This window comes from Nansenia antarctica, assembly GCF_963989245.1.
Source record: "Nansenia antarctica genome assembly, chromosome: 2".
NCBI classification, from domain to species: domain Eukaryota; kingdom Metazoa; phylum Chordata; class Actinopteri; order Argentiniformes; family Microstomatidae; genus Nansenia; species Nansenia antarctica.
Genome location: NC_137675.1, coordinates 75,176,003 through 75,203,690, shown reverse-complemented (window position 1 = coordinate 75,203,690; position 27,688 = coordinate 75,176,003). Strand labels below are relative to the sequence as shown.

The 27,688-nt window shown below is 42.2% G+C and overlaps 3 protein-coding genes across 5 annotated transcripts; 2 read left to right on the top strand and 1 right to left on the bottom strand.

The window, feature by feature from the left end:
• Positions 1–1,383: 1,383 nt before the first annotated feature.
• On the bottom strand, positions 1,384–8,838 carry fam234b (family with sequence similarity 234 member B; the record flags this gene model as incomplete). The annotated part of the gene is made up of 13 exons (XM_080524183.1): positions 1,384–2,197; positions 2,455–2,684; positions 2,835–2,943; positions 3,156–3,323; positions 3,731–3,812; positions 3,994–4,197; positions 4,391–4,532; positions 5,751–5,901; positions 6,214–6,329; positions 6,491–6,742; positions 7,125–7,247; positions 7,471–8,022; positions 8,802–8,838. The coding sequence occupies 12 exons, from the start codon at positions 8,836–8,838 to the stop codon at positions 2,455–2,457; spliced, it is 2,166 nt and encodes a 721-aa protein (XP_080380309.1). The 3' UTR covers positions 1,384–2,197.
• A 2,759-nt stretch (positions 8,839–11,597) lies between these two features.
• poldip3 (polymerase (DNA-directed), delta interacting protein 3) lies at positions 11,598–23,998 on the top strand. Its single transcript, XM_080524195.1, has 8 exons — positions 11,598–11,677; positions 12,552–13,036; positions 13,315–13,452; positions 13,705–13,932; positions 14,134–14,211; positions 17,744–17,873; positions 22,811–22,877; positions 22,985–23,998. The coding sequence occupies exons 1-8, from the start codon at positions 11,623–11,625 to the stop codon at positions 23,196–23,198; spliced, it is 1,395 nt and encodes a 464-aa protein (XP_080380321.1). The 5' UTR covers positions 11,598–11,622; the 3' UTR covers positions 23,199–23,998.
• A 333-nt stretch (positions 23,999–24,331) lies between these two features.
• Positions 24,332–27,259, top strand: rrp7a (ribosomal RNA processing 7 homolog A; the record flags this gene model as incomplete). 3 transcript variants are annotated; one of them, XM_080524202.1, is made up of 8 exons in its annotated part: positions 24,332–24,392; positions 24,867–25,009; positions 25,205–25,348; positions 25,622–25,745; positions 25,895–25,992; positions 26,116–26,323; positions 26,581–26,676; positions 27,144–27,184. In XM_080524202.1, the coding sequence occupies 7 exons, from the start codon at positions 24,332–24,334 to the stop codon at positions 26,664–26,666; spliced, it is 864 nt and encodes a 287-aa protein (XP_080380328.1). In that variant the 3' UTR covers positions 26,667–26,676; positions 27,144–27,184. The 3 variants fall into 3 exon arrangements, with proteins under 3 accessions (XP_080380328.1, XP_080380329.1, XP_080380327.1); XM_080524203.1 differs by having other exon boundaries at positions 25,223–25,348; positions 26,581–27,259; XM_080524201.1 differs by having other exon boundaries at positions 26,581–27,259.
• Between the last annotated feature and the right edge of the window lie 429 nt (positions 27,260–27,688).

Here is a 27,688-nt window from a genome sequence, read left to right as displayed (position 1 = left end):
CAAAGAGGGTCTTCACAGAGAAGATAGAGAAGGAGCTTGCAGACCACATAAACAAATGGCAGACCAGTTCTAAGGCTTTACTCCAAAGAAATGCTGTGAACTGGTATTTGAATTGGCAGACAGAAACAACAACATACCTGTCCCCAACAACTGGAAAGAGAAGGCTTTAGCAGGTAGGGTGCGAGAGATCACATGATTCAGTAGGTAACTGATTTTGCTAACTGATTTTGTGTAGCTAAATACAGTATCTTAAAAGAATTAATTATATTCTTTTAGGTCAAGATTGGTTCAACAATTTTACGGCACGCTACCATCTCTCCTGCCGTAAGCCTGAACCGACATCTTTGGGTAGGGCTTCAGCCTTCAACAAAACAAAGTGATGTGCTGAAGCTCTACCTCAACCTCAAAAGGCTGGGGAAACTGCAAGGAGGGAGCAACACTTCATATTTCCCTGTAACCTTATGGGTGGAATGTTGAATAGTCGTTGAAATGCCGAACAGATGATGTATGAACATTTTTTCACCACTTTCGAATGTTAGGATTCTGAATAATACATTTGATTTGGTTGGTTTTATAGTGTTTAAAGTTACCTTTAAGAAAATAAATCGAACTATTTAGAAAAGCAAAATGCGTTAGTAATAATCATTTTTTTTAAATGCTCATGATTAACATAATCGTAGTTAGTTAATTTGTCAATTTACCCATTGACTCGACTCAACTAAGCTGAACCAAGTTGAGCCACATGATCACTTGTTAAAAAATATTTTCACAGCCCTTTGTCATAGATGCATTCTTATCATTTCGATTGACAGAAGACATCCTGAAATAAAGGTAGATGTTTTAGTTTTACTTCCGTCTAATTTTTCCTTGCCTAGAGGACATAAGTAAAAATTGGCTCATATTACCCCACTCTCCCCTACGCCAATTACCTAGGGACCATTCCTCAACTCCTCCCCCTCTCCTCTTTTCACACGTATCTATCTGTATCTATCGACCAATAAATAACTCACCTTTTTGGGTTTGGGTAAAATTGCCCCAGAATTCGCGCATACAGCTGTTCGGCACTGAGTCTGTGTCGTCGCAGAGCCATTCAACCCAGAAGTTGATATGCGAATACGAGGTTTTAACGCAGACAACATAGCCAGGCGACCCAAGGCCAACGCCATTTCGTAAGGTTGGATGCAGCGGCAATGCGGAAAAAAATATTCGATGTGCCAAAGCACCGCCCTTGAGCATACGCCGTCCGCACCCACTTTGTCATCATCTGTACCCAAATGATCTGGACCATTATCTATGTCAGTGATCTAGATTCTAGACCAAAAACAACGGCATAGTTTTGCTATCTTAAAATAGATTGACGAATGACATCAATACAAAAACAGTAGCAAGAAGGATTTTAATCTTCTTTTGATACACACATTTTTTCAAGCACATTATCATCCGTAATATTTACAGTTGCCAATATATACACAGCCAATAAAGGACCCTCAGCAATCAAGTATTTTCACAAAGTTAAAGTTAACCTTTTGGTCTAATAAAGCAGATCAATAAATACTGTACAGCATTAAAATATCCATAGACCTCCTATATTACAAAACTGAAAGATTCCCCCTGAATACAGCGGATAGTGTCACTAGCCTATTAAAAAGTGCTTGTAAGAGGGGAATGATTAAGGGGAATGAACTTAGTAACAGTAAATAAAAAAGAACAAAAAAGAGACAGAGAGAGACTGAGGGGTGAATCATATTGAGTGGGCCTGCACTACATTTTTTTGTGCATCCATAGCCCCCACTCTCCCTCCATCTACCTTTCATTCCATTGTGCTTCTATTCTATTTAGATTATATTTTTTCATATATTTTGCAACCTATGCAACAATAAAAAGTATGACATTCATTTACATTCAATTCGATATTTAAAGGTTCCTCCCAATAAAATTAAAAAACAAGACTGATCATAAATAAAGGTATTTACATTAAATTAAATAAAACTTAGTAACCTTTCTTGCAAATGACATGGAATTCAAATCAAACTTAGTGGTGGACCAAACTGGAAATGTAAACAGCTTGAAATGATTCTCCGTGAGTCTCCTTCATTCGGTGCAATAGTGTCTCCACAGGTTTGATCCCCAAGTTGGTTCCCTTCTGTTTACCTCTGATGATTTTCGAGTAAGCAAGTGGTATCCATCCCCTCAATTCCTAGGAATACAAAATGACAGTAGTGTAAACTTTTGTAGCTTTCTTCATTTTCACGCAGTCCAGACGAAAACAAATGTTTGCTAATAAAGCATATGGTTCCTAACATATTTTCCAGACACAGATTAGTAAACTTAATCCTAGACTAAAAAGTGTCTTCAACAGAGACTTTCTATTTAAAGTGTGATTTAGTTCAGTACTAGGCTTAATCTGTTTTCAGGTAACTGCCTTACAGTTCTAATGATCCCAAGACTCTTTACCTAATTATGTTTGAAGGTGAGAAGCTTGAAGAACTTGTTTATCTCAAACACTCCAGGTCTGGCTGGTCCTCCGGCCTGGCTGCTCTCTCCCAGCCTTACGATCTGTCCTCTTTTAACTGCAGCCCTCAGACTCAGACTCTTCACCAACTGAGCCCCAGGCCCCAGGCCAGAGGTAGGCCGGGACGAGACAGTGATGTAGGCAGCATCCTTCTGCTGCTCATGGTAACTTACTAAATCAGATAGGATCATGACAGTTAATCAATCGTGTTACTAGGCTGCCTTTATAATCCAGCACGATAAATTAGATTTAATACATCAGTCATAACTATTGTATTACGATGTAATAAACATGTATTAAATAAGATATATCTGGTCATTACCTGCAGAAGTAAGAACAGTGTCTGTGGTTCTGGCAAGCTCCAGGAGGATGGTGGGATATGCAGGGTGCAAAAGGAACAGTTTTCGAATGACAGGCTCAGGTGGTGCAACCTGGAGTTAATGGACAAAACAATGACGTCACAAATTCAACATGCATTTATTAAACTTCAAATAGGTTAACGGTTGGTATAAAAGAAAGGGATTTATATGTGTTGATAAAAGATGTATGGCAGCACAATCTTGTAACTGAAAGTTTAAGAAAAGCTTAATTTCCCTAATCCTTAATGAAGAAAAACTTCCACCGCTGAACAAACTTGACTCACAGTGGTCTTGGTGAGGTTCTTTGGTGGCCCGAGAGGGTCACCAGCCCAAAATAGGAAAACGGAGTGGCCAGATGCTGTCATGACCGAAGAACCTTCCAGAACAAGGCGTGGACACACAAACTCTGTTGCCCATAGGCCACGCCCTGTGGTTCCATCAACTACCTGAACCTGGAATCATCAGGAATAACGATTAAATGCAACACAATGCGCTTTACAGGAAATATAAATAAAAACTGAGCGGGAGAGAATAAAAAGACATTCGTTAAAAACAATTACAGCCACGGAAGCTCAAAAAGTGAAAGCAAAGAAAGATGACACTGAAACGTATTGTTATCATTCTATGTTCACCAGTATAGGCTGGTGGAGGTAGAAATCAGAGGACGGGCTCATTGTAATGCATGGAATGGAATCAAACATGCATTACAATGAGCCCGTCCTCTGATTTCCACCTCCACCAGCGTCCCCTGATGTACACAAAGACATGATGATGGTATATTGTACATATATTTCTATGTGTATTGTTTGCAATGACAAGTGCTAGTATATATTGTGTAGATTGCGGGTATAAATTGTACCTTTCGTACTCCAGGCGCCCATTGCTGCTGAATGAGGAGATCGGGAATTCCATCATCGTTGAATTGGCCTGGTGCTGGACGACTGAGACACAATGGAAAATTATTCTGGTCATTCTGAATAGTTTGGACTACTTTTATATTCTTTAACTATCTTTAACATCTCTCTTCATTTGTGGTTGGCCGCCTTTGTAACTATATCAGCTAAATTGATCTCTTATTGATTTCTGTATCTCTCTGTGTGTTACTCGATGTGTTTGTCATACCTGTGTATCGCAGAGGAGTTGACGGTCCACTCAACGTGTGCGTCCTTCTCTCTCAGGACGGACAGCTTGCTGAGCTTGTTGGACTTGCACACCAGCACCCAATCACTCCGGCTTGAGTTCAGGGTGGAGATGGAGTCCAGGTTGTTGTGGTTGTTACACAAGCCAGCCACAAGGGGGAGCAGGAACTCCACTTGCTCTGCTCCACTTTGGAAAGAGAAAAGGGGAGAGACACCAAGATGGATAGAGTTCTCCTGCATTCTAAACACTTCCTTAGTATTATCAAAATGTGTTGATGACATACTGTTGTATAAAGTTGGGGACCATTTTTCAAATATGCCATCGTATCATAAAAGACAGATAGGGTCTCATTGGTAACCGAGCACCCTCTCAGCCATACCGGGAGATGTGTATGAGGGAGGAGGAGTTGGTTTTCCTAAGTTTCTCCCAGACGGGGTCCTTCAGTTGTAGGCCAGGGGATATGGGCTTCTTGCCAGTGGCCTGAAAGTAAATATCTCCAAGGGAGACTGCCTCTACAGTACCTGAGGAGGGAATTGTCGATGAAAATGCATAATACGATTCTTCATCACTGTATCTGATACAGATTCAGTCATCATACTTTGTACTGTATTATATGAATTATTGCTTTGGTTTATCTGTATTGTATTCTGTATTATTCCTTGTATGTATGATACATTTTGTGAGTGAGAGGAGCTATCTTTTCCCTAGCCTGAGTAAGTGAACTTAATCTTGTTTAAATCATTGTGTTATTGGTAGCTGTGTTGCTTGTAGGAGTTGCTTGTAGGAGTCGTAAAAGTCGCATTAAACGCGACATGACAGTTCAGACAGCAGGCGCGTTGCTAAATATCAGACATGTATCCGATGTAATACCACCCCTGAACGCGACCCAGGTCGGATTTTAAAAAGTCAGATTTCATGTGACTTGCGCTGTTCACACGGTCATGAATAAATCAGACCTGAGTTAAATGTTGGCAAAAACGTCGGATTTGGGTCACATTTCACTGCCGTGTGAACGAGGCCTTAATGGCTGTGTGGCCTGGATTCTAGTTTCTATTGAAAGGCTATTGCTGTCAATTCGCACTGAGAGAAGTTTCTTTTCTTTAGCTATTTATGCCTGGTCAGCTGTGACATTGTTCAATACATTTTGGACTAAGTGAGTACACCTGTCCAGTCGTTGATCGTTAGAAGGGAGGGGCTGCAAGCCTGCTTGTCTTCAGCGATTACAGAATCTCCATTTCTATCCGGACGGTCAGAGAGCAACTCAAATCAGCTCTCCCAACTGTTTACATTATAGAGCCTCCAACTGTTTACATTTTCTGTACGTCATGCTTCGAGATAGCTAACGAAATGATATACCAAATAAATAACTAAAAACTATGGCGGCAGTGGGCGGACATAGCAACCGTGACATCATGTTCCTGACAAAATGGCCTCTGGCCCGAGTATAGATTACTTTTTCTTTGCGATGACTGATGGATAGATGATTCACTTACTTAGACAAATGTAAGTCGCTTTGGGTAAAGGCGTCTGCTAAATGCCAAAAATGTAAATGTAAAATGAGCTGGTATGTTGTATGGATTTAATTAGTGCATGTCTATTGACATGCTTTCTACCTACAATTGCCCCAAGGGAAAATTAAGTATTATGGTGTTTGGTGTGATTTTATATGGTTTGGTAAATTATTCCAGTCTACATGAAGTTTTATTTGGACAGAGAGTTTAAAAAAGAGGTTATTTTACCTAGTCCAAAGAGAATGTAGAATGCCCCTAACTCTGTCTCATGCAGCAGTGGACCAATCAATTTGCCTAGTGCTGTGAGGTTGAAGGTCACTGCATGTCCAATCGGATCACCGGTGAGCCCAGAGAGCAAGAGCAGTGAGAGGTCAGACACCTAAAAATGAACAACAGTTCAGGTTTGCATCAATTCTAAATGCACTGGATATTGTCTGTCATACACACTGAATCGGAAGATCAGGGAATATGATCCACATCATACTATACAGGTCTATAACCATAGAGGTCTAGTAATTCTAGTAAAACATGATCGTTCTCAACATGAAGCAGGCCAAAGAGAGCTGTATAATGTATGATTGTAAAGTTGGGTAAGGGGGATGAGCTGGAGGCTGTTTTATTATCTTTTGTGAAGCTCATTGTATTCATGTATGAAATGTGCTTTATTAATAAAGTTAGATTTTATTTATACCTGGTCAGCAGGCAGAGTAGAAATCAGCAGGTCAGGAACAGTGTCACCTTGGAGATTTGGCAGCGACACCGCCCGGGACTCAATCCTTCCAGGTGCCACAGACCACAGCTGTTTACCTACAAACCAAAACCTAATAAACCATCTTCAACTCCTAACATAAGCCTACTGGCCACCCACAATACATGGTCAACTGCTTCTCTACATCAACAGTTAAATGTTTGTTCCTGATTGTTAATGTTAAAACGAAAGGGATAAGTGGTGACGGCTGGTGTCGAACCTGTGTTGCCGTTGACTGCAGTGAGGTGCACAGACCCGACGAGCAGACACACAGGCCCGCTGGCCTTCTCCCTCTGGCCAGACAGGAGAGGGGAGCTCTGGGGGTATGCTCTCAGGGCAGCGCCCCCTGCTGGGAGGGGTGCTGGGCGGGCCTCGTACTGCAGACCACACTGGATGGACTCCACTGGCTCCTGGAGGACCCTCTTCCACAGCACCTGGCCACTGACCGCAGACAGGGCCACCACACTGTACTCTGAGTGAGGGATGGGGAGAGAGAAACAGAGAAGGTATGAACAAAAGGGAAAGAGATGCAAAGAAAGCATAGAGAACAGAGAGAAAAAGAGCAAGAGAAAGAGGGAAGGGGAAGGAGCAGGAGGAAGTGGGAAAGAGGAAGGGGAGAGAGAAAGGAGAGAGTAATACAGGTGGGTTGGATTTATTGCATGTTTACAGTAAAATAGTGTGTCTCAGCAGCTTACCTGGACTAGCAGGATTAAATATGGAGATTAATATTACATAATGACAGATAGCCCACTGTGGTGTACGGGGGTTAGAGGAAGAGGGACATGAGAGAGGAAAACAATAAATATCAACGCTCATCATTGTGGACAACATTGGCTTACTTTTGCCATAGATACCTTTGCTGTTCCCCATTGAGCTGGAGGGTTGGGTGTCGTTGGACCTCTTGGTGACTCCTATCAGCACGTCCTCTACTGAGTCATCATCAACATCCCACAGTGCTAGAGGAGGTGACGTGACACCTTGACATAATTCAAAAAACTGTGTGTTACAGATTGTATAACCAGTTTATAAGTAGCTACACCTACAGTTTGTGTAACCATTTTATAACTACACCAACAGTTTGTATAACCAGTTTATAACACTCTTCCTCTGGTGAGAGGAAGGTCTGGTGGTGTAAGCAGCAGCGCACAGACAGGCTGATAACTCTAGAACCTGTATAGTTTTTCTACGCTTGTAACTCACCTCCTACATCACCCAGCTCTCTCTCCCACTGCGGCCGTGTGTCCGACTCCCCCTTCTGGCAAGGCACCAGAAATGCACCGAGCAGCACCAGCAGCATGGCAGACACCAGAGGCACCAGGAAGAACGCTGTCCGGATGGTACTCCTCATTCTTGCCTTCTTCCCATCCAGATCAGCACCGGAGCCCACACCCAGTCCAGGGCCCCCAGAGGCCCCAGGAATCCCTTCATCCTCCCCTCCCCCATCCCTGCTCGTCTCCCTCTGGCTCCAGTACTGCATGCCCTTCATCTCTTCTCTCTCCTGTCTTGTTTTGTTGGGAAGCCGTTCTCTCCATTCATCCTCCTCCTCTTCCTCCTCCTCCACTTCATCTTCGTCCCCCCCCACTAGCCGCCCTGTTCTGCTTCCCCGCAGCTCAGAGGACCCTGCCCCTATGCAGTTGCCCCTGCCGAGGCCGTTACGGGGATAGTTCAGGACCAGGTCGTCCTCTTCGCTGTCGTCCTCACTGTCGGCCTGAGTGAGGGGGTCATACTCTCCAAGCTCTGAGCCCTTTTTCCCTGAGGGAGAAACAGACTGTTGATAAAGGGATTTGCATACCATCTGCATACCGATACATTCCCAGAGTTGACCGACAAAGTGGCCCATGCAAGTAGGGCTGGGTTCATTTCAGTGGCTTTGTATTATGGAAACATCAGAGATTATAGAGGAACATATTCTGGATTCTATATTCTGGATTCTAAGGCCTAACTTCAGCCTAACTTCAGTTCAGTATTTGCCTGTTTCTTTCTGTCATGCAAAACAAGGTCATTTTTTACCTGGCTTCTGAGTTTTACATGTACGACATTGTAAGGAATAAAAACAATAACTTTCAGTTCAAACAAAATACATCTGAATACTGAGTGTTATTCGTATAATTCCCGTTATAACGTTATTTCAACTCTGACTATTTTAGTCAGCAACTTTGAGGTAGGACGTTAGCTACTACTACTGTGCGCCACCAGCCAGGATCATGATTGTATTGAATAGAAAGGAAAAAGCAACTGTGGAAAATAATGTATTGAGCCTATCTCTCGATACTGAATAGACCAAATGAATGCCATTTCAATCGACATGGCATCAACCAATATAATGTATGAAAAGCTTTTCTATCCATTAGCTCACGCTAGCTTGTTGTAGGCTAACGTAACGTAACGGAATAGCACCAGTCCAGGTAAGCAAAAGATAACAGCCTAGGCGTAGGTAGACAGATAACTACATACTGGTCATGCGAACCAACACATTGCATTCCTTATTCTGAGTTCATTTATCTATTCATCATATTAATAGCGCATCTTACCGGGCAATTTGAGAGCACGGGATAAAGCAGCAGCCATGGCAGATTGTAACGGTACGAGGAGGAACGCTGCACACAAGCTGATGTTTGACTCCCCCCGTGTATAGAAAAAAATACATTGGCGTAGGACTCAGTGTCCCATAATGCACTAGCCAGTCCTGCACTGTGCAGGACTGGCTAGTGCATTATGGGACACTGAGTCCTACGCCAATGTCCTACGCCAATGTATTTTTTTCTACGAGGCCCTACCAAAACCTCTGGCCTTGCTGCACTTGGTTCCACTTTCCTGCACCGACCTAAATTACAATTATCTCTCAATTGTTTTATTAAGCTGTATCCAACTCCTGTAGAACTCCTGTTGGGCTTTTGGGGTGGGGGTGGGGGGGTTTTGATTGATTGATTGAAAACTTTATTAGAAGGTTTGCAGAAGTAGGTACATGAAAGTACATATTACATACAAGGTCAATCTAAAAGGATAAAAACCCAAGAAAGCCACTGGCTTATTTCAATTGGGGTCCTTGATTTTCAATTCATCGGGTTCGTTTGGGCTGGAGGTTTTAGCTGAAGTTGAGGCTGGGGCTAGGGTTAGGATTAACAATGGATAATTGGTTAGGTTAGGGTCAGGGCATAACAATGGACAGTGGACACCATGTGGTCCACCTGAAACCTTGACAAAACGTGAAACTTAGCTAATGCTCTGTCATTTCTAGGACAGTACAATAATAGGCACAGATCAAATGGAAGTGGTTGGTTTTGCTCTCATTTACACTATATGTATATACTTTACACAATGCTGCCACCTTGTGCCATAAAGTCAATATCTATAACAATGGAACAACCTTGATGGTAAATATTTAATGAATGTATGAAACAAGTCATATTTAATAAATGATGATTAAGTTCAGATAATGCATGGCCTCAGACAGGTGTCATTTACATGATCCAAACAGCTTAAATAAATATTTCGTTAACAGCTGAAGGGTCGGGCAGATCCTTATTCCCGCCAGGCATCTCACAAAGTAGGTGAGTCACCTGAACAGGCGGACCTGTGCCCGTTCAAAAATTGATCTCGTAGTTTGAACGAGGACACGGGCGTCACCCCGCGTCGTTATTTTCCTTACTCATCAGTTTAAGGCATAACCAATCGATGGCCGGAGACATGGCTATATCCCGTTGGAAGGTTGTTAAAGTCATGGTGTTCACCTGGTCGAGTGAATTGAGAACAAAAAAGTCAGCTTTTTCATTATTTTTTTGTTACGCTTACATTACAAATGTAATATGTTTTCAAGTGTTGATTTACAATAAAGTATTCTTTTTATATTAGAATTGATACTTGGTTTGCAGCGTTCTCAATTTGGCCGCAATGGCTTATGGGAATAGCATGACGTCACATTTATAGCTGGGGTTTTTTCTTTGTGAAAAGCAATCGATAGCAGAGGTATACAATGATGGTTTTGTGTTTAATGTTTTTTAATGTTCCATTTCCAATGGAATTGATCTGATAATTTACTGGTTGCACGTAATTCCTGATGTTCCCTGACAGAATAGGCCACAAAGAAAAACTCTCGCAGTTATGCATCTATTTAATATGATCCACTCTGATTTAAGATCTTAGAGTTACTAGCAAGGGTAAACTGTATACAAATATATGCTACGGTATATTTGTTTTATTCATATTTTTCTCAACATTATATTGTTGACAAGGAGTCATTCGAGAAATGATTATCGATGCCGTCTGTTTTGACCCAACGTAATCTCCATAGTCTCATTTTCTCCCGTCCCGAATCCCGTCTCGAGACTTCAGGGGGTGGTAATGCGCCACACAGTCCAGTAGGTGGCGGTAATGCACCTTAAGCTGGTTGCCAACCGCCAATCAAATACAAAGAAGAAGAAGAAGAAGAAGAAGTCTCGAGACTTCTGGTTCCGTCACGCACGCGCTAGTCAGTCAAGAAGATGGCAGACATTTCTTTGGATGAAGTGATACGCCGACGCGGTTTTAACGCAAAAGGACCCGTTCAAAGGTATTCAATTAGTAATATCTTAGTTACCGTGTATTTTATTAAGCTTATGCTGTATTTGAGTGCAAACTGTGAGATTTTTGCGAGAAAATACATATTCCTGAAATCCCGTCTCAAGTCCTTTGAGGAGTCGTTCTACTGAAGGCCCGCCTGTTCTTAACGCTCATTGGTTTACAGCTGTTTTATTCTTAACGCTCATTGGTTTACAGCTGTTTTGTTCCGGCTTTCTCCCCAGCAGCGTTCTCCTCATTGGCTTATTTCCCTTTATCAAGTTGCTTGTCGGTTAGTCATAAGTAGCTAGTTAGCAGTAGCACTGTAACTTCGATTGAGCCAACTCACTGAAATGTGCTAAATGAATATTCAGATTTAGACAAATGCAACATAGTCGAACAAGTTAACGTGTTCAATACAATCATAAACACACATTGTAAAACGCTGGATGTATAGCTGGCTAACTAGCCAGTGAGCTAACAGTCTGCGTATTCCGAATTGAAATCATTAGCTAGCCGTACCAAGCAGCTACGTAGCTAAGCCATTTCAGTTTACAAGGCCAGTAAAGAACCAAACGAACCACGCTCCAGCAATTAATCAGCTCATTTTTACTGTAGACTTACGAGCTACATCTTCATGCGCAAGCACTTCTAATGAATGCTATTTAAATCACAACCTGTTTGTTACGTTTGGGAGAACACATGTATACCCTGAACAACCAATACTACCCCACTCCACTCTTCTCTTTCAGGCCTATGTTTGGTAGGGGTGCAGGAGGGGTCGGGAGGAAGTTTGATGCCCGACAGAAAATTGGGATGACTGATGTCCGACAGCGACTTGGTGGTGGAGGAATTGGTGGGCTTGGAACAGGTAACAAGCAAATTAGACATGGCATTTCAAACAGCTGTACATATGCATGTGATGTTAATGGGAGAAACTAAGTTTGCATGGTTATTTCATTGTAAACTGGCCTTGGAGCAAGCCACACGCTCTTGGATCAGTTTTGCTTTGACCCAGGACTTTGTGGTGTGGCTACCTGCACTGGAGGTTCATGGGTTTATTGCAGAGTAAAACGTTTCACAGATAAAAGTTAGCCTTTTACTAAATAAAGACTCCAAAAACCCTGAGTGAAGTTACAATTGTTTAATCCCAAGATGCATCAGTTGAAGTGAATACACAAACAATGAGAGCTGAATGCAGCTCTCCTAATGTACTCCCATGAAAACACCACCCCACCCCAAGGCGGTGTCAAGATAAACTCTTGAAAGACACGTGTCAATACAATCTAATGAGTGGTACAATATAATGAGCGGAACACATTTTCTTTGTCTGAGAGAACACCAGCAAAGCTCTACTCCCCAATCTTATATTCTGAGACAGTGCTCCGCAAAGCCTTGAGAAAATCAAGAAGACTTGGTTTCTCAATACCTGTTACACAGGTGGTCTATCAAGCCTGTTGCACAGTTTTTGAATATGAAGAACCTAATATTGAAATTATTACTACTTGATGGACAGATTTCATGTCAAGTCAATGGAGGACATGAAAAAACCCATTGCTTAGGCATATCTGGATGGGTTGCTCTTTAAAGAACGTTGCAGCAGCATCCTCTGTTTCTGTTGCATATTATACTGTTAGATACTGTTACCACAGTCACAAACCTTTACTTATGAACATCTATTATCAACCTATTATCCCTCATAATCACAATCCCTCATAGTCATGCTCTCTTTTCCCCCCCAACAGCGTTTCAGGGGATGGATGCCAGGGAGAAGATCGGCCAGAAGGACGCTCGCTTCAAAATCCGTGGAGGAGGAGCAGCGGCAGCTTCCGGTGGGGTCCAGGACGCCCGCCAGATGATCAATTCTCGCAAACAGGGACATAATAATCTGTTTAATGTGGCCCCACAGACCATACAGCAACAACCAGCGGCACACCTACAGACACACGTGCAGCAGATACAGGTGCACGCCAACAACAACATTGCCAGTGTGAATGCCAGGCAGTTCACCCCCAATCTACAAGGACTGAACATTATGCTTGGGGGCATCCCCAAGAGGATGATGGTGGATGCTCGTGATAGGCTGAGCCTCAAGAGGAGCATCGGAGGCACACAGACCCAAGGAATGGGAGGAATGGGAGGAATGGGTGGAATGGGAGGACTGGGAGAACTGGGAGGACTGGGGGGACTAGGAGCCATACCACCTATGAAGATCACTAAAACCATCCAGGTGAGATGAGGCTGGCAATTGGCTTTGAATTTAAATGGATCGTCACTACAGGTCCGGCATCTGGGCTTAGCTGAATACGAGTTTGATGGCTGAATTAGACCCTTATGCTTCAGGATATGATGTAGTTTAATGGAAAGGTTTATCAGAAGTACGATTTAATTCAGGAGTGGTCAAATTGAGTTAATAATGAGTCTCTACATTTATTTATTTAAGTAACATTTATCAAATGTTTCTGTTATGTTTACCTTTCTCTAAACCCCAATAATTTCCTTCAACAGCAGAGGCCAGTAGGGATGTCAAGTGGCATCCGTATTAACATGCCAAACAGGGGCGGCCAACTTGGCGACGATGATGACGACGACATACCTAGTAACCAGATGAAGACGACCGCTGGCAGCAATATGCTGCAGTCACGGGTGAGCAGGCAATCCTATAGTCTTATGTTGGACTACATCACTCTGTCTTGCCCTTTCCCTGTTACTTACTCTATTACGTCTCTCTTACATCTCATATATATTATATATACTCTATATTATACTCTCTGATTCAAACTCTAGTTTCTTAGACACAGATTATGACCAAATGCAGATTCTCCGTGCACTGACTGTCTCAGTGGCTCACTGCCAGCACCCGTCATCAATCACCCTTCTTCCCTGTGTTCCCAACAGCCTGGCACTATGGGTTCCTCTTTCTCCATGTCGGGCCCCATCACTAAAGTGGTAAAAAACGACGCGTACACGGCACCCCGTCCACCAGTGCCCGTGGCGCCCACCAGACCCAACCCGAGTGCAGGGCCTGCCCGCTCCTCAGCGTCCACATTACAGCCTGTGTCCAGGACCCTCCAGCAGTCAGCACCCACAGGGGGGGATGCCAACCCACCGCCTGCTCCAACTCAGGTGAGTCTACACGCATCCCTTCACCAAGTCAAATACTGAGTCTTTATTGCGATAATGGGCACAAGCTTAATACTGCTTTTAGGCTTTCTTTTTACGGCTTATTTCATTTGTGTGTATATAGTAGGCTCATTTTGTGATGTCTCATTTAGCATTCTTTGTGTGTACTGTGATTATGTATTGTGTTGATGCTCCCTTTTCCAGCCCACATTTAGTCCTCTGGAGGGAACCAAAATAACAGTTAACAACCTGCATCCTCGTGTCACTGAGGAGGACATAGTGGTGAGTACCACACACAAAGTATTCATATTAACCATTTAGCAGAGGCTTTTATCCAAAGCGATTTACAATTAGAGTTTACAGGGACCGTCTGCCTGGAGTAACTTAGGGCTAAGTGCCTTACTCAAGGGTGGGATTTGAAGTCATGACCTTCTGATCACCAGTCCAACTCACTATCCACTAGGCCACCACTATCCGTAAATACAAAACACACACTGCACCTGTCTTACGTTTTAGATTCAGACATCTCTGCATTAGGGATGGACGGTTTCCAATTATTGAAACCGAAAAACCGTCAAAGACTAAAACCGGGGTTTTTCGGTTAACCGGAAAATACATAAAAAAAAAAAAAAAAAACTTTTATTTCCCTTTTTTTTTTTTAAAAGAGCGCCAATTTCAAATAATTGAGCCCTACTGCTACAATACACTCATGTCGAACACCATTAAAACACCGTAAGCACAGTCGCAACACATTTAGGCTACTTAGTTTCACAAATATAAGTGGAAAGGCAGACTTTTGTAAGCTACACCATACAAGAAAACACATGAACACTTAACACACCAGCTCCGCTGATCCAGGGTGCACGCTGCACGATTTGGGGAAAAAAATCGAATTGCGATTATTTGGACAGATATCGCGATTGCGATTAATTTGCGATTATTATTTTTTAAAATAGCAAAAAAAAAAAAAAACTTTTTGTAAAGTGTGGCCATATCTCCGGCTAGGAAGGTCGTATCAACGTGCAGTTTGTTTGTACGTCTTCAGGGGACTTAGAGGCTCCCTCCTCTAGCACCCCCACAGCCCGAGCTACGAGTGAAAGAACTAAACTTACATTGGGTTGCTTTAAAGTTGGGTTGCTTTAAAATCAAGCTTCAGGCCCCGCGGTGGTGTAGCGGTCTACGCACTGGCCGCTAGTGCATGCTACCCACCGGGGCCGGGGTTCGTATCCCGGCTCGCCAGATCCAGAATATGGCCGAGGCACACGGGAAGCGGCATATTGGCCGGCCGCTTCCGAGGGAGGGTATAGGAGTATTTCTGGACTAGGATCCGTCGCGCAACACCGCCCCCTGGGGTGCCGGAATAACGGTACTGGGCTCGAGGAGCCAGTCAGCTTAGTCTGCCTGGCGCCCTCCTCTGGGACTGCCGGCCACGGGGTCGGGCGGCGGATCCAATGCAATAGGCAGGGGATAATTGGATGCTAAGTTGGGTTAAATTGGCTACCAAATTGGGTGAAAAAGGGATAAAATCTGAAAAACAAACATTTAAAAAAAAAAAAAAAATCAAGCTTCAGATTAAAACATGTGATGGAGCATTACTAACCTGACTCAGGTGGTTTGTTTCACACAACCATCTAGGAAAGCTTAATTGGAAGCTGTTTGGAAAAGGGCAGGTACTTTCAAAAAATACTTGGCAGGTGATTGGATGAATCTGTCTATCATGGGCTAATTTCAGAGAGCATTACCACATGATACCATCAAACTATTAACTGCTCTAATTCTAATGCAAGGATGAGAACTTAAAAGATATGAATTGTATATATGATAACCTCATCTCATCTAGACAGGTGGCTACTTTCTAAGATGATCCAGCTATTAAAATGATCATTTGGGGATACACTGTGACTATAACTGAAAGGACCACATCTAGAAGACTCGGTCAACAGTCGAACTGATGAATGATAGAATGGTGGTCTCTGACTATGGAGCACAGACACACGTCACCTTGACTTAGGAATCTGTGACATACTTCAGCCCAAGGCTAGGCTAGGCTAACCTCTGCGTCTTTAAAGCCGGCTGGTATGAACGAATGGTATGAGGTTATGCATACAGGACACATTCATGTTTGACAACAGAACAGTTAACTTCCATGTATCCATAAGCCTGCTATACTATATAAACACCAACCCGCAGGTTGCTGAGACTGTCAACTCTGTGTCTGTACTTTAACGCCGGGTTAGCATGAGTAGCTAAGCTAAGCTACCGTCTCGAAGACTACAAGTTAGCTAAGCTAAGTTTAAGGCTGGACTAACAGCACCGACATGCACTTGGCTGGTACAGTTAGTATAGTGAAATTGTACACTTACCTGTCGCAATTATAACATACTAACGTTTATCATACGTCCAGTAAGCCATGTGGTGTCTAATTGTCTCCGTTACGTTAGCCCAAAGTCTCATAATAATTGGACTGACTGTCGTGACACAACCTATGCCTGCGTTCGTAAATTCGCTCTGAGAGCGCCGGGTTCAAAGTCATAAAGAGACCAAGTAATTTGATTGGACAAGAGGCATTCCATGAGTGCTGATCAAATTTCCAAAAGAGGTTTTAATCTCAATGTGACTTCCTGGTAAAATAAAGGTTTTAAAAAAAAAAAAAAAAATCGCAGGCAAATCGCAGGCTTTGCGATTAGCTAATCGCATCATTTCAAATCGCGATTTCGATTTAAAATCGATTAATCACGGAAGATCATCTCTTGGAACAGCGTCTTCATTGAATGAACTGCTTTCTCAATATCTTGGTTCTTAGACAAAGTTTCAGCTGCTGCTCAATGTATTTAAATATTTGAATACTGCTCAATAATTACTGAAATATTAGACTTAGAATTATGCAGTGAACATACTTAAAGCTTTTCATAAAAACCATATGCCGCGAGACTGACTCGTCCTGAACTGTCGTAAGTCAATCAACAAAGAATGCCCCATCAAAATAAAAGTGCCCATGGTAGAGCTGTCAAAATAGAGCTTTCAAAATAAATGTACTAATACAGATAGAGATAAATACAGAACTACCTTTGCGTCACTAAGTGACCGCGTATCTTCTGAGACATGTGTTCTGTCCTCACTTTCAGTAGCGCCTTCACACACAGTGGCGCTGTGCACAAACACTCTTGATCCGTATAGCTCTTGTTTTATTATATTGTGGTTTAGTAAATACTGCACTTGGAGTTACATTCAATGCATGATTTGTGCTATAGAACATAAATAAAGTTTGATTGATTGATTGATATCAAATCACATTTTATTTCTATAGCGCATTTCTCACAAAAGTGACCCAATGCGCTTTACAGAGAGCAGCGAAAATGATCTTATTAAATGTAAGCGAGTAATTGTAAAAAACCTTTCCTATCTACCAATAACTGAAGGCAACTATCTTTCCCATAGAGTGATTCGTTACCCTTAAATATAATCCCAATTAGATATTAATCCTCAGTTATTCTTCACAACTGACCAAACCTCTCACTCATTGCGCAGCAGATTCAGACTGTATCATTGTTATTTTCACACACGACAAACATGTGACATGTTCCAGTTTTATTCTTATTCTATTTTATTCTTCTAAAAAAAATAAAAAAAAAACGGTTTCAGACGGTTTTGATAAAAAACCGGTTCTATTTTTATAAACCCCGGTTTTCGGTTTAACCGAAAAACCGTCAATCCCTACTCTGCATGACCAGATGCGGTCTTACTTATGACGCAAGCGTGATTCATTCTGCAAACTGACCTTTTTCTGTTTGTGTTTGCGTGTTTCTGTCCACAGGAGCTGTTCTGTGTGTGCGGTGCCTTGAAGCGAGCCCGTCTGGTGAAGGTGGGGGTGGCTGAGGTGGTGTTTGTAAAGAAGGAGGACGCTGTGAGCGCCTACAGGAAATACAACAACCGCTGCCTGGATGGTAATGGCCTGCCTGCAGAAAGGGCAAAGATAATTTATCCGTAATAGGGTTTATTTTGTGCACTAAGCTCTATTATGCATGCAAGTGATGATGAGGTGGATGTTGGAGGGCAACATTTTTTTTCTCCCTTTATTTTTCTTTCAAATGAAAATTGTTTTCTTTTCTTTTGATTTGTATTGTTAAGTGGAGTTATATATAGAAAAAATAACTGTTAATTTGGGCACTTTCTGAGTGCAAATGGAGTAGGGGTGCAACGGTTCTCGGTTTTATATTGAACCGTACGGTTTGCCGTCCACGGTTCGATACGCACTAGGGAATGTCGGTTTTTCGGTTTATGCTGCGTTCCGTAGAAAGTTGGAGGTCGAGTTTGTCTGGAGTGCAGTTGCTTCTTGTTCATGGCGAGCGGAGTTGAGAACATGGCAACAGTTTGAGGAAGCCCCGGATTGCTACAAATCTGCGTTGTGGGGTCATTTTGGTTTTTGCTCCATGCGTGTTGTATATGCGCATAATGCGCATTTGGTCAACCTGTCCAAGCCTAAAAGCCACTTTTACATTTGAAAGTGTTTATTTATTTATTTTACATTTGAAAGTGTTTTTTGTTTATATATATATATTTATATTTTTTATATTATACTTTATATTATAATATACCAGTCATATTCTGGAATGTCTGAATGTTAAAGTTCCATAAGTAACTTAAGTTTATTTAAGTAACAAATTTAAGTAACAGTTTGTATATAAATAGTACCATTTTCAGTGTTTCCTCCAGGATTTTTTACATTGGTGGCGGATAGCCCTGAGCGCGCGCGCCAGGGTTTCCGTTAGAAAAAATTGCCGCCGGACATCGTGTCCGGGAAGATTTCGATTTACCGGACAAACGTGATATATTCCGGTCATCATATTAAAATATAATAACATTTTTTTTTTCCGAAATCATATTTTTTCCCCAAAATCTAATATAGCTGTTTGTCGCGGTGATTACTGTTGTGTAGCGGCCTATATATGCCATTTAATGTCTATTTCTCATCCGATACGATTAGATGCGAGCTATATAATATATAATAATATAACATGATTCGCATGCGCGCTATGCCATTATGTCCAGCGCTGAACGGGCGCCTCACTGGGAACTGAACAGACAGCATCGATCAATGAACGGACTCCACATTACGTTAACTGAAGTTTGTTAAATTGTTTGGGATTAATGTGAGTTTTCTATTTTCTCTTTCCAGTTTTACCCTTTTTTTTATCAATAAAACAACGTCATTTCTATAACCAGGTCTCGCTGGTTGGGAAGGCATTTCGTTTAGCTGCCTGTCAAATCATACTTAATCGGACTCGGGAGTATGACAATGAGGAGAACATAACTGTTTATTGAGAAACAATAGGCAGGCTGGGATACGTATATAAAGAAATACCACAATGTCTAGATGTATAACATTTTATTGAACAGTGCAAGCATGTAGGCTTCTGGCGTGACATCGTACCCCTAACGTTCTTAGGGCTTGTTTGAAAAGCTTAGACTGAAAGTTAGTGCCCTGGTCAGATTGTATAACAAGAGGAAGACCGAATGTGGAAAAAAACGTTGTTAAAGCTTTCATCACTGAGCTGGCTGATATGTTACGCAACGGAACAGCTTCGGGAAAACGAGTAGCAGCGCACATAATAGTGAGCAAATACTGACTTCCACTTTTAGTCCTAGGCAAAGGTCCAACACAATCAATTATTACACGTTCAAATGGCTCCCCTATAGCAGGAATGGGATGCAATGGTGCGGGTGGAATGGATTGATTAGGCTTACCCGCCATCTGACAAGTATGGCAACAGCGGCAGTGCTTGGCAACATCCGCCTTCAGTCCGGGCCAAAAGAAATGTTTCAATATCAGCTGATAAGTTTTAGTTATACCTAAATGTCCTGACCACTGGCTCATGTGCTACAGATAACACCTGTTGTCTATAACCCACAGGCACAACCACTTGTTTTACAGTATTCCACTCACAACCATTTGCATTAGAGGAGACCATTTACGCATTAATATCCCATCGTTAAGGAAATAAACTACGTTGCCCCCTATTTCAGATTCCTCACTAGCTGCATGTAAAAAACATTTGTTTAATGACTGATCAGCTACTTGAGCGACACGCAATCGCTCGCCGGTTACAGGCAGAGATAGGCTGTCAGCGGATGGTATGGTAGGACTCGGGGAGGATGGTAACTCTACCACTTTCTCCCTGGGAGAAGCTGAAACAATCGGGTTCTCATCCCTTTCAGAAAAGGCTTGCATAATCACACTATCACAGAGAGAAACATCGCTATCCTCCTCTCTGCCTCGACTCGATTGTGCACGAGTTATAGCGCACACCGGAAACAACCGCTGTTTCGCATAGGCAGCCTACACATTAGGAGTCATCATCATGCCGGTGTCAAATCATATCATAATAAAAGAAATACATAGCCTATATATTCGTCTTTTTTAAAATAGAAGGAATCAGAATGTGAACTTTAGCGAATTGTATTCAAATTGTGCTTAGAGGGAATTATTTTCACCGGACATTTATGTCCGACGAGTTTTCAATTTGTCGGACTTCAACAAATTTTACCGGACAAAGACCGGTAATTACCGGTTAACGGAAACCCTGGCGCGCGCATGAAACGCGCACGCGCGCTCAAAACAACGATCTAATCACAGCCAAAACTAGAGGATGGCCAAAAAATAATAATATGAATATACAGAATATAAACTTGTGACTGACAGTCACATACACACACACAAAGATCATCAGCAATGATATAATACGAAGTAGGCCTACATGAGCACAAAAGCGGCTAACGTTACTGATTAACTGTTTACTGTAGTGCAGAGAGATGGTAGTCGTAGGCGGCGTATCAAATGACAAAGCTAAACGTTTAATGAAGGACATGAACGATTGTCAACAACACACTCAAGCAGTAAATAGAACAGTCTAAACAACTTGGGTACTACGCAATCAACTGCGGACGGAACAATACTCTCAACCTATAGTTCCGTGCGTGAATTATGTCAACCCACCACATTACAGAAGTAAAATCACAGTCAGATGGAGCATTCGGTAAACAGCTGAGTATCAGCTGAGTTAAAGAAAACAAACTCTTACCTTTGATGACACCCACATCAGCCCTGTTTTCCCGTACTTCTCCCGTGTGTCTCTTATTGTCCAAATGTTCCCTGAATTTTAGCTGCATGTTTTTCCAGCATGTAATTCCGTTGTCAATAAAAAAATCGTCTCCCCTTCTTTTCCCCTTGACAATACTGTGTCGTTGCTAAAGTGACGGCACATAAGAATCGTTTTTTGACTTGCTAATGTCTGCTAACGTAGCACTTGAAACTGGCGCCGTTCTCTGGACTGCAACTGCTCCCGCGTTAGCATTAGCATCCATCTTTTCTTCTCCCTTCTCACCGTCACGAGCTCAAATGACACTTGTCGGCCGATCTAACTCTTAACACTCACTTACAGGACTTCTGACACCATGTCGTGTTATTCTATTAAACATACACGTGAGTCCTTCTGTATTTCAATGTAAGTGTCTTTATTTTAACTCGCTCTGTAAGCTCTACAATACCGGTCTCTTGTTGTCTCGTCGTAACCTGCCCACCTGACCTGGGGGGTATTCCATCAACGTCGCTAGGGGAAAATCCTGGCTTATTTTTGATAACTCTCGCGAGACCTATCAGAATATGTGTGGTGGCCTGGGAAAACCCGTCGGATGTCGCTGGCGTTCGTTCGTGGCAAAGAGCAAATATAGATGGGAATCGCGATTTTGGCGATTTTGATATTATGTGGTATTCTAGTACTTTGAACTCCATACTACATTATGGTGAATAAACATTTTAAGAAAACAAAAGAGAAAGTACTTATTTTGATGTTTTTGTGGCGGGTAGTTTGCTAGCGAAACAACATCACGTTGAACGTGTCTCATTCTCAGTTAAGCAACGCACGCACACATGAGCGAAAGGAGAGACGATACTTCCACCTGTGTTATTGCCAGTTTACTGATGCTCACAATAAGCATAAAGTAATAAAATCTTAACTAGAAGACACACAAATGGATCTGTCCCTCGCATACCGACGAGGCGAGCAGACTACCACCGCATCACAAGCAGACAAACGAGACCGGCCGATCTGCATAGGCTCCTCCCCCGACCCGGAGGAGAAAGGGGAGGATTTCTCCCCTTTCACTTTTTTTGACATGCTACATTAAAATGCTCATAACTTTTTTAAATAAAGGGCTATCTCAGTCATTCAACCAGTTATGAATAGCTGAGAACTTCTAATTTATGGAAATATAAAAAAATGAAAATGCCACCATGTGAAGGGTTTTCCCAGGCCACCACACATATGCCTGGATATTTTTAAGAACTCTCGCGAGATTTATCAGACTAGACCTGGATTTTCTCTTTGGCGATGTTGATGGAATACCCCCCTGATGTCACTACGGTGGCCTGTACACAATAACAATAATACCACAGTTCACATTTAGACCAATCAGGAGCCCTTGTGTCACGTCGTCAACTGAATGTCATTAATCTGATTTTGGATCAGCGGTTAGAGAGAGATGGGCGTGGATTTAGGTGCACTTTTAGTCAACATCCATTATAGCGCTGATCTAGGATCAGATATATTTTAATCAGCTAAAATGTTCATATATGTGTTTTTTTTTTTTTTTTAATATATATTTTTTTTTTTTTGTGGACTGAATCAATTCGTGGCGGAGGAAATTCATTCGTGGCGGCCCGCCACCAATAAATGCATGTAGAGGAAACACTGATTTTCTTTCTCCTTACGCAATAAAACACGCACCGAAACCATGACTCAAAAACCGAGGTTCATACCAAACCGTGGGGCAACTGAACCGTTGCACCCTTAAAATGGAGTGTCTAAAACCTTCTCTTTCCTAGGCCAACCTATGAAGTGCAATCTCCACATGCAAGGAAATGTCATCACTTCAGACCAGCCGATTCTTTTGTAAGTGTGTCTGTGCTTCATTTTAACGGCTTTTCCTTACATTTGCTCAGGTTGTATATTGTATGTCACATGAAATCTCACGTGGATTTCTTCCACTTGTTCCACAGGAGGCTCAGTGACACGCCAGGCAGTGGCAGTGGAAGGACAGATGGTCTGCCCCTCTCCTTGTCTCGCCCCGGGGGTCGTCCCGCCTCCTCTCAGCCCACGCCGGAGGTGGACCCCCAGACCATCCTCAAGGCCCTGTTCAAGTCTACAGCCCAGTCCTCTTCTACCACTGAGTCCTCCGGCTCACAGGCTACAGCCTTCCGCATCAAGATATAATGAAGTGATACACATTTACATGCACTCAGATACATGACACGTAACACATACATACTCAATATTCACAAATTTCACTCTAGTCTTTGACAGAGTATACACTGGCAGGCACAGATAACATGAAACCATGTAACTTGTGTAAGTTTTACAGATAAACAACAATTTGGAACTTGATTAATGAATTATCAACGTTTTTAGAAAACAAACCTTATTTGTTGTCAATGCATAAGTCACGCATGTGTCTCGGAATGGATCAACTTGAGGCAATCTGTTCATTTGTTTTAATCGAATTTGATGGGGGATACAATTTAGAAACAGGACATGGGATTTTTGTGTCACATGGTTTGCTTTTATTGTTGAAATAGTTCACATTGAACCCCTTGGAATCTTGAGATTTATTTTTTCTGGTTGGAATTTTTACCTCCAAACAGAACCTCACGATGACTGAAATGTTCACACCGTTGAAGATACTTGTACAGTTAACCACGGGCAACAACATTTAGTGTAAGACCGGTGGTATTGGATGTAATAAAACATGTTTGTTTTCAGCATACTGAGTTGCTAGTCAGTCATATTCCATTCATGTGGTATTTGGTTTGGCATTCTTCTCCTTTTTGTGGCATACAGATTGTTCTGTGCTTATTTGTGGTTATTTTACTTGCTTATGATCGGTTTTGGAGCAGTGAAAAGCAAAGTCATACTAGTATGTTCCAACACTAGTTGTCTGTAAATGAGTCTTTCTACCGCTGCATCGTATGTCTCATGAAGGTAAGGTAGTGAGGTCCGATCTCTGTACAAATGAATTTCTGCCATTAAATATGTTGGTTTGTACAAAAAAGAAATGTGTCCAGACGTCATTGCCTGTCATTGATTTTTATTTCTCCGGATATATATATTTTAAAGCCACGTAATTTTTTGTAGTTCTTATTATCAATGTTATCCAAGCTAGCCTACTTTATTGAGATAAGATTGAATTGTTGTATGAATCGTTGTATGAGGACTATATTTGACACCGAACAGAATGATATCAATGTTGATCAGTGATCCATGCCGAAGAGCGCGCACACTCTTCTCAACAGGACTACAATCACCAGACTGACGTATTCCCACTTCCTGTGTAAAAGGTCACAACGAAGATGGCGCCTTCCAAGACAGAACATGCCAGCCAAGCTTGTGTTATCCCTGGAGGTTTTACAGGTAAAAGTCGCCGAAATCAGTAGTATACAATACCTTATGATACATTTATCAACGTTTTCTGATTGGAAAGCTCACCGTCTGTTTCATTAGCCCAACCACTATGACATTTTCATACAATTTCGAATTTGCTTCGTCGTCTCAAGCCCTATATAAACATGATGCATGAGGCAGAAGCAGAATAGTGCCATAGATCGTGATGCTTCGTGAAGTTGGGGCATTAACTGACGTTGTATGTTCATTAAGTATGTACCTTTGGTTTCACACATAGATCAACATTCTCGACTGCTACTAAAACATAAAGCTAATACACACACACACACACACTGACTGACTGACATAACAGCCTTCCTCATTTAACCAGCCACTCTGTCAGAAGACTCCGTACCGAATAAAGTTCGATTCTTCTAGCAACCTTTTCAGCCAGATGCTTGTCTGTCACTGAATGCTATTAAACCGCTCTCTCTCTCCTCTCAGTGCTGTCCCTGAAATTCAGCTCAGACAGCGTTGCTCAGCACAGTCTGTGCGTGAAAGAGCATAGAGTTCGGGCAGAGAAAACTGCACACAGACCCCTCGACAGAACACTGTTCGTTCTCAACATTCCTCCATATTGCTCGGAGGTAAGTGGTGTATAGAATGTCCATCACAATGATAACCTTCATCCGTGCTGTTGTAACTATCCAATACCAGCAGTGATGCCTTAAGCATACCCTAGCTGTATTACTGGTAGTTAAAGTCCCCACAATATGGATGGAAAGGAAAAACTCAAATGAAGAAGTAAGATTTATTCTAGTTGTCTGACCAATAACAGGTAGTCTCCCACTATCTTCCAGAATATCATCAAGGAGTTGTTCTCTCAGTTTGGTCCTGTTCAGTCTGTGGAGCTGAGGGAGAAGCCAGGGTCTTCTGAGCACACAGGACCCAAACTGGCCAAGTACTTCACACCAGCACAAAAACAGGTACTGTACTGTAACTATGTCCAGAATCTGCTATTGAAACAGAGGACAGCAAAGGGTTGTGTTTTAGATCAGATTATTGAAGAGCTGGCTCTGGTTCTCTGGATACTTCTCTCTTTTTACATTCTCTTACAGTGGAGGTAGAAATCAGTGACCTGAAGCCTCCCTTGTTATCGTATAGTTCTCTTTGTATGTAAGCTCTCTTGTGAATGGTCATCTTCTCCTTCTCCTAAAGGTCCTTTTCGTATTGTTGCTTCTTGTTTTCATTTCTTACAGGGGTTCAGAGTGGGATATGTTGTGTTTCAAAATGCCTCCAGTATTTCAGCAGCCAAATCTCACCCCAATGATGTGCCATTGGTTGTCTCCACAGAGGAGCACCCTGTGAGAACCGGTGTACAGAGTGAGTGAAGTTAAACAATGAAACATTTGTATTTACGTCTGCTTGGATCTTTGGCGAACATAAGATAATAACAATGATTGTTAAATTAAATGCAGCTTGGGTGTCTTTTTATGCTTGTCTCTCAAATCACTTATTCTCCCGTTTCGTAGAATGGATTAATCAATACAAAGCGTCGTTCGTTCAGCCAGACAAACTTCAGGAAGAGGTTGACACCTTCATGCAGAATTACGATAAGAGGAAAGAAGAGGTAACATTTGCCCTCCATCACCTCAAACTCACTACCTCGTCTTTCTTCAGATATTTTTGGTGAGTCTGGTATCGTGCCAATGTTAACTGTCTCTTCTCCCCTCTGTCGCTCCTTTTCTCCCAGGAGGCAGAGCAACAGAAGAAGGAGGCTGAGGAGCAGCAGGAGGATGAGGAGGGCTGGGTGAAAGTCACAAGAGGAAACAAGGGGACCAAGGCTCGCCCCCACAGCGAAGTAGCCAACCAGAAAGCTATGCAGAAGGAGAGCAGCAAGAAAAGGAGAAAGGAGCTTATGAACTTCTACACCTGGCAGCACAGAAACTCACAGAAAGAACGTAAGTTGTCATGGTTACTGTTATGCGATAGTAGCAGTAGCCAAACTTGGAAATTGAGGGAAATTATGATATTCAGAACATATATCGTCAAGGATTGGTGCAATTCTGGTTTCACTGTTGCTAATTTCGCCCACCAGACAGCTCTCTCTTTCAGGCTGGGATTTTGCTAGAAAGTCCAGCCTAGGGACAAGATTACACTGCTGATAATGTCAGTTACTGTCCGCGCACTGAAATTTTTTATTTTCTCCTTCTTTCAGACATTGCTGAACTAAGGAAAAAGTTTGAAGAGGACAAACAGAGAATCGCTTTGCTAAGAGCCCAGAGGAAGTTCCGACCTTACTGAATCAATTGCTAGGGATGCTCCGATCTGGATTTTTGGGGCCGATACCGATCACCGATTTTTTTCCTCAAGATCAACCGATACCGATTTTTTTTTAAATACATAACTGTAGGCCTACTGACTGGATAGCCTACATATTTTTTGCTTTTTAGACAAAAGTTTTGATCCATTAGGCACCAAGCAAACGCAGACCCATTTTTATGGCATAGTAAAGGTCTGGCCTATCACCCAGTTAGGGCCTGAAGCCCAAGTCAGTCGATATGGCTGTATAAAAGACATCATAAACGTGGCCTTCATGGTTTACATACTGTTACGTCCTCCTATGTTTTCTGTTCAGTTATCTGTCTTCCCCAGGAAAAAAAAAAAAAAGATCGGTTTTTGCGATCGGCCATTTTTGCCGATCACCGATCGAGTCATTTGGAGTGAAATCGGCCGATTTAAATCGGTGGCCGATAAATCGGAGCATCCCTATCAATTGCTCTCCTGAGCATGTGCCCTTGGTTCACCTGATTTTTTTTTTTGCAATACATCTATTGAGTTTATTGTATTCTCATATGTCTTCAATTTTGTCTTTACTCTGAATATTAAGAATAAAATATGACTACCACTGATATCATGAGTAGTCTTTATCGATTCTAGAAATTACTGTATGGTGTTCTGACACAGCAAAGCGAGTAGTGATACAGCAAGGGAGGCTGGTGGAGGTAGAAATCAGAAGATGGGCTCATTGTAATGTATGGAATGAGGGAATGTCAATGGTATCAACTCTATGGAAGCGGGGACTGTTAGAGCATCAACTGACTATGGGGTATGACAGGGGTAGTGGTGGTCTAGTGGATAGTGAGTTCAAATCCCGCCTGAAACCACACCACTACTAGTGTGCCCTTGAGTAAGGCACGTAGCCCTCAGTTACTCCAGGGGGAATGTCCCTGTAATTCGTAATTGTAAATCGCTTTGGATTAAAAGCAAAAAAAAAAAAAATGGCAAAACTATGGGTGTCATCCGGGGGAGGCGGATGGGTGTTG